This window comes from Phyllostomus hastatus, unplaced genomic scaffold, assembly GCF_019186645.2.
Source record: "Phyllostomus hastatus isolate PE091 unplaced genomic scaffold, TTU_PhHast_1.1 phas_scaffold_78, whole genome shotgun sequence".
Classification (NCBI taxonomy): domain Eukaryota; kingdom Metazoa; phylum Chordata; class Mammalia; order Chiroptera; family Phyllostomidae; genus Phyllostomus; species Phyllostomus hastatus.
The window spans coordinates 82,376,878-82,389,552 of NW_025334041.1; the positions used below are offsets into that span (position 1 = coordinate 82,376,878).

At 48.0% G+C, this 12,675-nt stretch overlaps 1 protein-coding gene across 1 annotated transcript in view; it reads right to left on the bottom strand.

Moving 5' to 3' along the window:
• The window catches only part of HK2 (hexokinase 2), a 64,388-nt gene that overhangs the window by 17,893 nt on the left and 33,820 nt on the right, over window positions 1-12,675 (bottom strand). Inside the window, 5 exon segments of the mRNA XM_045827499.1 lie at window positions 1,775-1,958; window positions 2,247-2,346; window positions 3,197-3,292; window positions 3,913-4,032; window positions 11,166-11,314. Coding sequence (XP_045683455.1) covers window positions 1,775-1,958; window positions 2,247-2,346; window positions 3,197-3,292; window positions 3,913-4,032; window positions 11,166-11,314 — 649 coding nt within the window.

A 12,675-nucleotide genomic window follows, 5' to 3' on the forward strand; every position in this document is an offset into this window, starting at 1 on the left:
AAGGGTATATCCTTACTTGATATCTCAGAAAGGATCTGGGTCCTGGGGAGACGAGGCCCCCAGGGCCTGCAGACACTAACCAGGCCAGGATTCCTCAAGAAGGCCCACAGCAGGGGTGAGAAAGGGACTCAGTTTTCTCCAGGTGCTATCTGTGAGAAGGGAAGTTGGGCCCTCAGGAAGTGACTTGCTCAAGACCCAAGGTCAAGTATGGCAGAATTAGAGCTAAGTGGAGAGCTGGCTGAACTGCTTGAGCAGAGGGGGCATTTGAAAGGTTCAAGCGCCCACAGCCAGCTAGCTGCCTGGGAGGCAGACCCTTCAATGGCAAGGAACTCGTGCTTCTGTTACAGCGGCTTCTCTGAAATAGGTGGTCCTGTAGGAAGTAGCAGAGGGGTCCAGCAGCGCTCTGAAGTGTGGGCAGTTTTTAAAAGTCTTAATTACAGTTTTTTGGAACACTTTCTTCCTGTCAACATTTGGAAAGTAATTATTTAGAAACATATAAAGAATCAAAAAAGTTCCTACTCAAGCCCCAAAATGTCTTTGGGACTACCACTGGCTTATGTCCCTCCAGCCTTTGATTTGATAGGTGGGTTGCCAAGGCTGGGCTAGCAATTCTGTCTTCTGACACCTCAAAGGGCAAACAGCTTCTTGAAATGGCGTGGGTGTGCCTCATTGATGGAGACAGGCACTGAGGGAGTGACTTTCAGTCCAGAAATTCCTCACCAGCATAGCAGACACAGCCAGTATGTTCCTACAAAAGTTACAAGCAAATGGACTCCCGTTTCCACGTGAGAAAGTTTGTGCCTTAAATAAACCATGTGCCCTTGAGGAAGCAAGGACTGTCTCTGTAAAGAAACAGGAGCCCCTGCCGAGCTGGTTTGTAGGGTTGGGTTTTCCTCTCCAGGCAGAGACCAGCACTGCAAGCTCTTCGCCTAGGCCCAGAAACAAGACCAGAGAGGGCCCGAATTGCTCAAAACATTTTGTAATTGCTCTCAAAGCTTGCAGCAATCCCTATTTCAAGATCTTTAAGGGACATTTAGCAAATGTTTGTGAGAGTGAACCAATGTTTTGTAAGAGCCAAAAGTAACTAAGTACCAAGTCTGGCCAGGGTGGAGAGTATAACATTCAGGGTCCAAATGTTGGAGCCCTTCCTCCAGCTCCTGCCCCCAGGGCCCCAGCTAGGCCATAGGTTCAGGGAAGGAGGCCAAGGAGGCACCTTGGCCAACTTGTCCTTGGGCCTTGGGTCTGGGTACTGCTGGGCTGAGAGGCACTGGGATTCATGGGGTCAGCCCAGCTCCCAGGCAATGCCACTGCTGAGCCAGAGCCTCCGCCAGTCACTGGGGGCTGTCTATCACAGCCTCGGTGTTGTCTGGACCGTGATGGGTGGGAGTTACAAAAGGAGCTTTTGGAGACCCAAATCTCAGCCATCTCCACATTTTCTATGTGGCTCACAAACTGTTTCTAAGGGCAACCTACAAACTACAGGTGGGAAGAAAGAGCAGGGTCATACTTACACTCAGAATATGACCTTCTGAAACTATTGTTCTGAAGGGCAGTCCAAATTATTACCTGGTATGTCTGCTTTTTCTATCTTTCTCAGAGCTTGCTCAGAAATTTGCAGTCACAATGCATGTAATGGGCACAAATCCCCATAACCAACGGGTGCCTTGGCAACCTTTGAGGGGCATAAGTCTATAAAGCAAAAATGAGAACCACCCCCAGCCCTGGTCATGCCCCAACTCAACTCCTGAGCCCACGCCCCAAGCCCTCTGCTCACAGTTGCTTCCCGGGGTTCAGGGAGCCCATGTCGATCTCCTGGTCAAACTCAGTGCGGATGTCATCGAGCACGCCGTCGTCCCCGAAGGCCCCCCACTCCATGTTGATGCACATCCGCCCCTCGTCGCCCTCCACCATGTCAATGTGGCGCATCTCTTCCATGTAGCAGGCGTTGCTGCCCGTGCCTGGCCAAAACAAGGGCTGCTCAGTGCGCACCCACACCGTTCTCTCCCCTTGCCCCCCCATCCTGACACTGCATGGGGTGACTGGGATTCCTCAGAGCAGACTCCTGGGGTATCCACTCTGCTAACACCCCCAACTCCACAAGTACTGGCTTGGTCCTCCAAAGTGACCACACCACTGCCTTCCAATATGAAGTACAAAGGAACACCCGGGCAAGGGACCCTGCTGCCTGTCCAGCCCACGCCCCATGTGCCGACCAGCTCTGGCCCTCACGCCCGGTGCTCACACACCCACAATGAGACCGATCTCGCAGTTCTGGTCATCATAACCACAGGTCATCATGGTCCCAACTGTGTCATTCACCATAGCCACGATATCGATATCAAAGTCCTGCAGGGATAAAAGGAGAGATCTGACCTTCACTATCACACAAAGGTCACAGATGGGAAGATGAAGAGAAAGAGCAGCAAGACACACAGCTCGAGAGTGAAAGGGCTGCCTCCCAACTAGCCCTACTGAAAACCAAGGAAGGTTATTGCTGGAAAGTGGGTCCACAGCCAGTCTAGCAGCTGCGTCTCACTCCCCACCCTGCTTGTCTTCGTCGGGGAGAGCTTCCCAGCAGCAGCCCTGCGCTCCAGCTGATAGTCATCACTGCACTAAGAGCAGCCCATCTTGTCATCATTGTCGTCTTCTCCTGTTTCTTCTTCCTTATCTTTCTCCCCCTGCCCGCCCCCCCGCTCCCTCCCCAAAAGTCATATTCTTCAGTGACCCTTATCTTGTCCTTTCTCCACCCCGTTCCACCCTGATGCCAACAACATCCCAACTTTCTTACTTGAAAATGATATTCAAGTCTTCAGGTTAAGAACTACAGAGTTTTTCTTGAACCAAAGCTAAGAATATTTATTTATCTATCATGATCATCTGGGACCCCAAAAATCTAGTCATTTATAAAATTCTTGGCATAGTAATTATTTTACAATGTATGTGTATCAATTCATTATTCGGTGTATCTTAAACTGATACAGAGCTGTACGTCAATTACATTTCAATAAAACTGTAAAGAATAAATACATTATATTGGGTAAACATAGCAGGGAAGAAGGAAAAAAACACCCCACTTTAAGAACAACAATAGGCCCTCGTGCTGTGTTGAGGACAGACTGGGGAAGACTTCAGAGTGGACCCCAAAGGGCCTCCAGACCCCAAGCTCCTGCCTCCCCACCCGGCCACCCCGACTCACCCCTCTCCTCTGGATGGCCTTCCGGATCAGGGTAACCACGTCTTTGCCTTCCACACCACTGCACTTGAACCCCTTGGTCCATGAGACCAGGAAACTCTGGAAAAGGACCGAGGACTGAACATTAATTCCTCATAAAACTCAGACCACGCTCGTCAAACAACCATAGTGGAGCCCGCTGCCACGGCGCTAAAGTAAAGCCATGATCAAATGTGTATGTTGCTTCCTCACTAGCCCAGGAAGAAGTCCAAGTCCCATCAAAGTCCCAGAAAGGAAGTCAAATGAATGATTTCTTCATGATCAACTGCCCCCAAAAGTGAAAAGGGCAGGCTATAGAGCTGCCAAAATCAGATACTTTAACCTCCGGCTTAACTCCTCAGGTGTCTTTCTTCCGAAGATCTTTGTCATGACACCAGACCAAAGGATTCCTGACTAGTTCCCACTCCTGCTTCCCTGAGAGGGATAAGGGTGACGTGCAACGCATGTGGGGTTGTGTGTCGTCCTTTGAAGGGCGGGGGAGAAAGACCCCCATCTCTGACACTTCCTCACCACCCCCCACACCCACTCCCACAAAAGCACAGAACTCTCAACATTTAAACCTCGTTCACACAACCATCAGAGCCACCTCCGACCCCACAGCAGCAGGCGGCTCAGAGTTCTTCCTCATCCTCCCAGCCCAAACAATGACGAAACGAAAGTGTCTGAAGAACTCATCTTACCTCGTCTAGTTTCGTCTGGATGCAGGGGAACGAGAACGTAAAGCCCAAGGGGAGCTTCTTGTCCTTGATTTGTAGCTTATCCATGAAGTTGGCCAGGCATTCAGTGATGTGGTCAAACAGCTGAGGGCACACAGCACAGGAGGATGAGCAGGGAGGCAGAAGAGGAGAGTGGTTAAGAGCATGGACTTTGGGCTCCGAAAGGAACTGGCTGAATGCATTCGAGGTGTGTTTCCCCTGTGAAGTCCTTATGGGCTCAGTCTATAATGGGGATGCTAATCGTACCTGCCCTCACAGAGTTACCAAAAGTTAAACGAGTCAATATGTATAAAGGCTTAACACTAGTTGGTGCTCATTACATACTGTCTTCCACTTAAACCGTGTGTCCATACCACTATCAAAACATAGCCAGAGCTGAGCAGAAAGTCACTACGTGCCCTAGCAACAGAACCTCCTTTGGTGGCCTTGTTGACATATCCCCACACCGCCCCCCGCACCAACACTGGTGCACAGCTAAAGGGCAGCGCATCTCATGCCACGCAGCATTGTAACAGCCCTGTTTCCTAGGACTGGGGGAGTGGGTGAGACATTCTCTGTTGGCATTCTGTGATTGGACTTAACAAAAACAAGTCACTTCTATATTTTTTCTCCATTCTAGAAAACTAATTGCTTGTGTGTATGTGTGTAAGGGGGTGGGATTCAAAGAAATTATCTTTGCTTTCTAAATTCACAATGGAACACCCAGTGAGTCCATGAAGAGCACTGAAAATGAATAGGATTTTGTGGATGGGCAGCTTCACAACCATGACTATGTTAAGTGGGACTCCCAGGCTTAGGAAAAGTCCTAAACCTAAGAAAAAGCTGTATTCGCACTTGCCCAGGCTTGCGATCAGTCTCAAAGCCCAAGGTTCCACGGCCTTCCTCTCTGAAGCATTCTCAGAAAGAAGTCGGTGGCCTCTCCAGATGCTGAAGGGCTGAGGCCAGGGCTTTCTGGTACAAAAAGTAAGCAGAGACCAAAGAGACCAAGCACATTCCAAGGGCCAGGTTGACCAAATGTCAACATGAAAAGCCCAGGGGCTGAAGCAGAACCATATTCATTTTCTCTCCAGGCAGAAGTGAGGAAAATTCCACTAAACCAGGGGGTCCCAAAGTGTGGTCCTGAACTGGCAGTATCACCACCACCAACACAAATTCTAAGGCCCAAACCAAACCTGCCAAATCGGAAACTGTGGGGGTAGGGCCCTCCAGCCAGTCCTGAAGCCATGGTTAGAAAACCACTGCACTAAACCACAAAGAGCATTTGCATTTATAAAAGAACTGAGAGGCTGGGGAGTGGCAGGCTAGGGAGAGAGGCCCGCTGGCTCCCCAGGTGTCTGGGGCATCTCAGTGGCAGGAATCCCGGAAGACAAGTCCACCCCATCTAGAAGGGGCCAGCTTCCTGCATGGGTCCCATCCCTCTCTCTGTCTGATCACCAGCAAAAGGCACTTCAGCTGATTCTGAAACTCTCAATCTCTAAACCAAAACAATCTCAAGGGCAAAGTCAGGGCCACTTCACCAAAAGATTCACCTGTGCACAAGTGCTAACTCCTTTGAGCATTTTAGTCAAGCATTTTAATATGTAAATAAGGCTTCTAACAGCTATTTAGAAAGTTCTGTTCTCCTGCTGGAAAGTGGATCAGAGACAAAATTTATGATATAGTTAAGCAATCCCCAGCACCTTCTTCCTGGTACTCTAATCAAAATGATCTTAATGCAAATAGTCTTTATCCAAAAAAAAAGTTACAGAGGCTGGGTAGAGGTAAGGTCAATCATCAGAGATGGGGGAGGGGAGCTTTAGAAGAAATCAAAGCAAAACGGCTTCCCCCCACCCAGGCCTGATCACTGCTCCCTTTCCAATTGCTCTGCCAGCAACAGGAGGCAGAAGGAAAAGAGGCAGCGATGAGGCATCAAGTAATGCCCTGCCTGACACAGGAGCCACTGACCATCTGTGACCATTTAGAGTAATTAGAATTCCAAAAATTAAAAATGCACTTCCTCAGTCACACTAGCTACACTTCAAGTGCTCAGTGCCACAAGTGGCTCATGCTACAGTGTTGCACAGGCCGGTAAAGAACAGTCCCACTGCTGCGAAAAGTTCTCTCGGACAGTGCTGGGTTAGGAGAACCTGCCTACACCACTGTGGAAGTGGGAAGGCCGGACCCCGGTGTGGCTCGGTTGTTTGGGCATCGTCCTGCACATGAAAGGTCACCAGGCCGATTCCCGTGAGGGCACGTGACTGGGTTGAGGGCCTGGTCCCTGGTTGGGGTGCATGCGAGAGACAAACACACATTGATGTTTCTCTCCCTTTCTTTCTCCCTCCCTTCCCCCCCACTCTAAAAATAAATAAAGTCTTTTTAAAAAAGTGAAAGTGGTTCACCACTTCTATTCAATATAGTACTGGAAGTTTTAGCCACAGCAATCAAACAAGATAAAGAAATAAAAGGCATCCAAATCGGAAAGGAGGAAACAAAACTGTCACTGTTTGCAGATGACATGATAGTGTACATAGAAAATCCTATAGACTCCACCAAAAAACTGCTTGACCTAATAAATGAATCTGGCAAAACAGCGGGATACAAAGTCAATATCCAGAAATCAAAGGCATTTCTGTATACCAACAATGAAACAGCAGAAGCAGAAATCAAGAAAAAAAAATCCCATTTGAAATAGCAAAAATAAAAATAAAATACCTAGGAATAAACCAAACCAAAGAGGTAAAAGACCTGTATTCAGAAAACTACATAACACTGAGGAAAGAAATCAAGGAAGACACAAACAAATGGAAACATATGCCATGTTCATGGATTGGAAGAATTAATATCATCAAAATGTCCATACTACCCAAAGCAATTTACACATTCAATGCAATTCCCATTAAAGTACCAATGGCTTATTTCACAGACATAGAACAAACACTTCAAAAATTTATATGGAACCATAAACGACCCCAAATAACTGCTGCAATTTTGAGAAAGAAGAGTAAAGCAGGAGGGATCACAATACCTGACACTAAACTATACTACAAGGCCACTATAATCAAAACAGCCTGGTACTGGCATAAAAACAGGCACATGAACCAATGGAACAGAACAGAGAGCCCAGAAATAAACCCAAGTCTATACAGTCAATTAATATTTGACAAAGGAAGCAGCAACATAAAATGGAATAAAAATAGCCTCTTCACAAATGGTGTTGGGAGAACTGGACAGCTACGTGCAAAAAAAATGAAACTCAAGCACCAACTTACACCTTATACAAAAATAAATTCAAGGTGGATAAAAGACTTAAATATAAACCATGACACCATTAAAGTCCTAGAAGAGAACGTAGGTAGGAAAATCTCAGATATTTCACGCAGAAACATTTTTACTGACATGTCTCCTGGAGCAAGGGACATAAAGGAAAGAGTAAACAAATGGGACCTCATCAAAATAAAAAGCTTCTGCACAGCTAAAGAAAACAGTATCAAAATAAAAAGAGAACCAACTGTATGGGAAAACATATTTGCCAATGATACCTCAGACAAGGGTTTAATCTCTAAAATATATAAAGAACTTACACGACTCCACTCTAAAAAGACAAGCAACCCAATTAAAAAATGGGCATAGGACTTGAACAGACACTTCTCCAAGGAGGACATACAGAAGATCCAAAGACACATGAAGCAATGTTCAATATTGCTAGCTATCAGAGAGATGCAAATTAAAACCACAATGAGATACCACTTCACACCAGTCAGAATGGCCATCATAAACAAAGCAACAAACAACAAGTGCTGGTGAGGTTCTGGAGAAAAGGGGACCCTAGTGCACTGTTGGTGGGATTGCAGACTGGTACAACCACTATGGAAAACAGTATGGAACTTCCTCAGAAAACTAAAAATGGATCTGCCTTTTGACCCAGCAATTCCATTGCTGGGACTATATCCTAAGAACACTAAAACACCAATCCAAAAGAACCTTTGCACCCCAATGTTCATAGCAGCACAATTTACAATAGCTAGGTGCTGGAAGCAACCTAGATGCCCATCAGGAAATGAATGGATCAAAAAACTATGGTACATTTACACAATGGAATTCTATGCAGCAGAAAGAAAGAAGGAGCTCCTGCCCTTTGCAACAGCATGGATAGAGCTGGAAAGCATTATGATAAGCAAAACTTGCCAGGCAGTGAAAGACAAATACCATATGATCTCACCTTTAACAGGAAACTAAACAACAAAACAAAGAAAAAGCAAAATATAAGTAAAGTCACTGAAATAGAGGACAGACTGACAGTGACCAGAGGCGAGAGAAGAGGGAATTTCAGGGGAGAATGGGTAGGGTTTAAAGGAACAAATTTAAAGGACACATGGACAAAAACTAGGGGGAGGGTGGTAATGGGAGGGAAGTGGGGAGGGTTGGGTGGGTGGGCTGGAATGGGAGTAAAAGGGAGAAAACTGTACTTGAACAAAGATTAAAATTAAAAAATTTAAAAAAAAGAAAAAGAAAAACTCATGTAATTAAAAAAAAATATGAAAGTGGAAGGAGGGAACATCTGCTTGCTTAATTAAAAGACTATCTCCTCTTTTGTTAGCTGATGACCTAAAGATAAGATCCTGGGAGAAAGAGCCAACACCTTCCTGCCATAAAAAGCTCAAAGGGCATCATTTTATGAAGTTATGAGATGTTTCCTTGTACTTATTGGTCTGAGAATCTGCTCACTTCCCTTCCCATGAGATACACTTAACAAGTCTAAAGTGGCTGCTGTTAGGATTTGTGATTCACTGCTCTCAAGTGGAAGTTCATGCGCTGGAGACAGGCTTTATCCAGGGACCCACACTGCCCAGGTTCACAGATCTTCAGACACCTTTGCAAGTTTTGGGGATGGTGGTTTCATCTTGATTTTGACTAAATTTTGTTTTTAAAACCCATTCGTTTTCCTCCAGTTAAAAGATTGATACCTTCAGTGAAGAGGAGAGGGCACCAGTAATTCCAGCCTTTTCACCACATTGTTTTCTGCAGCTTTTAGACGTATCATTGTCTCCCTTCCTTCAGGTGAAAGAAGCACCGATGCTCTCATTTTCTTTATGTTTCATTTTTTTGTAGCATTTTTCCATTTATGCAAAATGCTTTTCACTTCATAATAGTTTCACAGTTTTTTCCAGGTGGGTCTCACAGATTTTCTTTTTAATTTGGACTAAAACATTGTGTCTATCTATGTCCATTGGACCTAGTGACAACCTCGGTAGCTAAAACGCTCACTGTCCTGGCAGCTCAGCCCCCCTGCCCCAGCCCCAGCATTAAAACAAGGAAAACAGGTTTACCCTCTGGTCACCCCCAAGGACATATTAAGGGTCTAAAAATATCTCCCCCACATGTTCTACTTATAGCCCACAGTTCCTTTCCCAGGAGGTGGCCTGGTGTGGGTAAAACTGGGCACCAGGAGTGAGAAGGTTCCACCTCTTCTGAGCCCCGATTTCACCTCCTCCATTCACTATTTCACTGAGTACACGCAGGCACAAAATACTGCAAGAAGAGCCACCACTCAGGCCAAGAGTGATCCCTATAGCAGTGCCAGTGTGTGGGAATGTCTTCAGTGTTTCCTACCCATGGACAGGGAGCCTCTGGAGAAGGAGCAGAAAAAACATCCCAAGAAGGATTCTGTACAGCAGATGAAAGGGAGGGACACCAGCTTCCCTCGACATTCAGGTGCAGAGAATAATGGCTGGACCTGTGGCTGTCACCCACCATTCAGAAAGATACTTTGGGTGTGGTGGCAGTGAGTGCCCCCTCTGTAAGAGGGCTCTCCTGGGGGAATTCTTGAGGAAGAACCCCCAAAGGGCCTGCCCCACAGGATTTCACGTCTGCAAGGGAACCAGCCCCTTCAGGGGCGCCTCCAGCTCTGGAAGCGCAAGGGGCAGGTAGCCGAGCCCCAGGACCACCGTGTGGCCTAGTTCCACGGAGCGCCCCTCATGTGGACCATGTCAGGCGGCCTACAGAGCAGATGGAGCCACCTGCCACCCCCACCCCCAGAGCTGTGCAAACACAGGCTCTATCATATGGCTCTGGCTTTGTGTCCTGCCTCCAGCCCCTCCCACTTCTGTGATCTAACGCCAGGTCATTCAGTCTTTCGAAGCCCAATCCCAAGTCTATAAAATGGAGATAACAGGCACACCCAGCCTCGTAGGGTTCATCTGAGGATACAATGAGAAGATCCATAAAAGTGTTTTTGCTTAGCCCGATACACATACCAGCTTCTCCCCCTGAGGGTTACTCATCCCCTTCAACACATTATTACTGTTTTCAAGGGGGGACGGGGGGTGCTCCCCTGGTCCAACCAGACTTTAAGCCATGGAACAAAAGAAGCAGGACTTATTTATTTTTAGAGAGAGAGGAAGAGAGGGAGAAAGAGGAGAGAAGTATCAATGTGTAATTACCTCTTGTGTGCCCCCTACTGGGGACCTGGCCTGCAACCCAAGCATGTGCTCTGACTGGGAATCGAACCAACAACCCCAACAACCCTTCCATTCACTTATCTTATTGTGTAGATTCTGAGTACAAAACATGGGCATAGGAGCCACCAAGATATGAGGATGACTAAGCATGATTTGAGGCCAATGTGGAAGCACATAGTGCCCACTGTGATGCCAGGTGGGACAGACTCCCCAAAGCTGGATTTTGATGTTTTCTCAACAGGCTCCTGTCCCTGTGTGCAAAACCCCTTCTGTTTTAGAGCGTCAAGAAGACAGAGCACAAATAACCACAAAGGCAATGAGGCAGGTCTCCTTTTCATACAATACTATGATAACAACTATGAACCAAAGGGGCTACAGAGTGGCCAGTGGCAGTGTCAAACCACAATCAGGGATTCTACTGACTGGCCATTCAGTAGCACCACTAACAACCAGGTGTCCAGGAATGTGGGCCCAGCCTCCCGACAGCGGGCTTTCCTCAATAATCAGCATGTGCAAGCAGACCTCAAAAGAGAGGGCAACTCAAAACTCCTCCTGCTGCTACATGCCCAGACCCCAGCACCTGCTCTCTGGCCCACGTGCATCTCTCCCGATGGAGGCCCCGCCCTCAGCTTCCGGGCATGGCGGGGTTTCACCACACAGAGACAGGTCAGAAAATGCAAGCTTCTGCCGGGGTCCCCTCCCTCCAGACCACAGAGGAGGGGCGGCGCCTACACCTGCAGGGCCCAGACCCCCGAGGCCACTCTGGGATAAGGCTCGGACCTGAGTGCCGCTGCCTCGCATGATGTCCTCGGGGATGGCGTAGATCTGGTTCTCCATCTCGACCTTCTGGAGCCCGTTGTCGGTCACTCTCACCCGGAGCACTCGGAAGTTGGTCCCTCCGAGGTCCAGGGCCAGGAACTCCCCGTGTTCTGCGGACAGGAAGGGCCACTATTAGTTTGGAAAAGACGGGATCAAACTGCTTCACAGAGACCAGGACTGAAAACCCACGAGTCCGGCCATAAGCAAGTCCTTAAAACCCATGAGACCAAAAACAATGGTCGTCTCTGGTAATGGGTGTCCAGTGGGCCTTAATTTCTTCTATGCACATTTACGTGTTGCCTGATTCTTTTTCTTAATGCTAAGCACTTTCATATTACTTTTATAATTCACATAAACAATGAGACAGTTTCACATCCAATGATGGGGCACCCACCCCCTTACAAAACTGTTTCCCAGGGCCTCCCAGCCAAGTCCCCGCCGAGCTCATGGGGCCCGTCCAGCCCCCCACCAGGAGTCCATGCTTCCGTTTTGTTCTTCGTGCCCCCAGGACCCAGCGTGCTGCCACAGGCCTGAAGGCCCCTGGGCCTGCCGCCACATTGTAACCCCTGTATAAAATTCACTTTTAATATTCGCATATAGTGACAGCGATGGGATGGAGTGGACTAGTGTCCAAATGGCTATAAGTTAAGGGGCCTAGCAAATAAACTACACAGGTGCCCCTCAAAAAAAACTTCTAGGCTTATTCAAATGCGGAAGAATGCTGACCCAAGAGTATGTACGACAAGAGTCAGGCCAGTCTCTTCGTTCCTCTCAAACAAGCCCAGAGCTCAGGCAGAGCAAGAGACAGATTCTCCACAGACACAAGCAGATTGAGATCTTCAGGTGCCACCAGGAAGGCAAAGTCCCTTCCCCACAGGAAACAAGCAGTGCAGACAGGAGACATGCAGACTGCAGATGGTAATACAGCTGGCTGCAGGGACAGCTCCGTGCATGCACAGCATGCAAGGGCTGAAGAGACGCCGAGGCCAGAGCCAGGGCTGGGAGAGAAGTTGAGCGCGTCCCCTCAGCAGCCTCCTCCAGTGGCAATGGCTCCGCCAGTCTTCCTCGGCCCTGCTACACATCTACTAGAGGGATACAGGATTATTTCCTTGGGGATTCACTGATTGGCATATTTGTCAACACAGCCCTTCTCCCAATGGTAAACTGTCACTGAAGTGAGGTGAAATGTGTCAGAGAGTCAGGGAAATGCTCTATGTGAATGACATCCAGGGTTCGTTCTGAGCCCAGGTCCCCTCAGCAGCTCCTTCTCAGGCCCTGAGAAAAGCCGTGTCTGCCCGGCTCCCTGAGGGCACTCCCCACACCCGCTAGTCCACAGGGGCAACTTGGGGCGAACGTTGTCCACCCAAGTTTCCGTGGGGACTTGCCTCCATACAACTGTGGGCTGGTGGCCTGACACACAGAGAATGTCAGAACTGGAGCCGACTTTATCTGTGTCAGAACTCTGGCCATG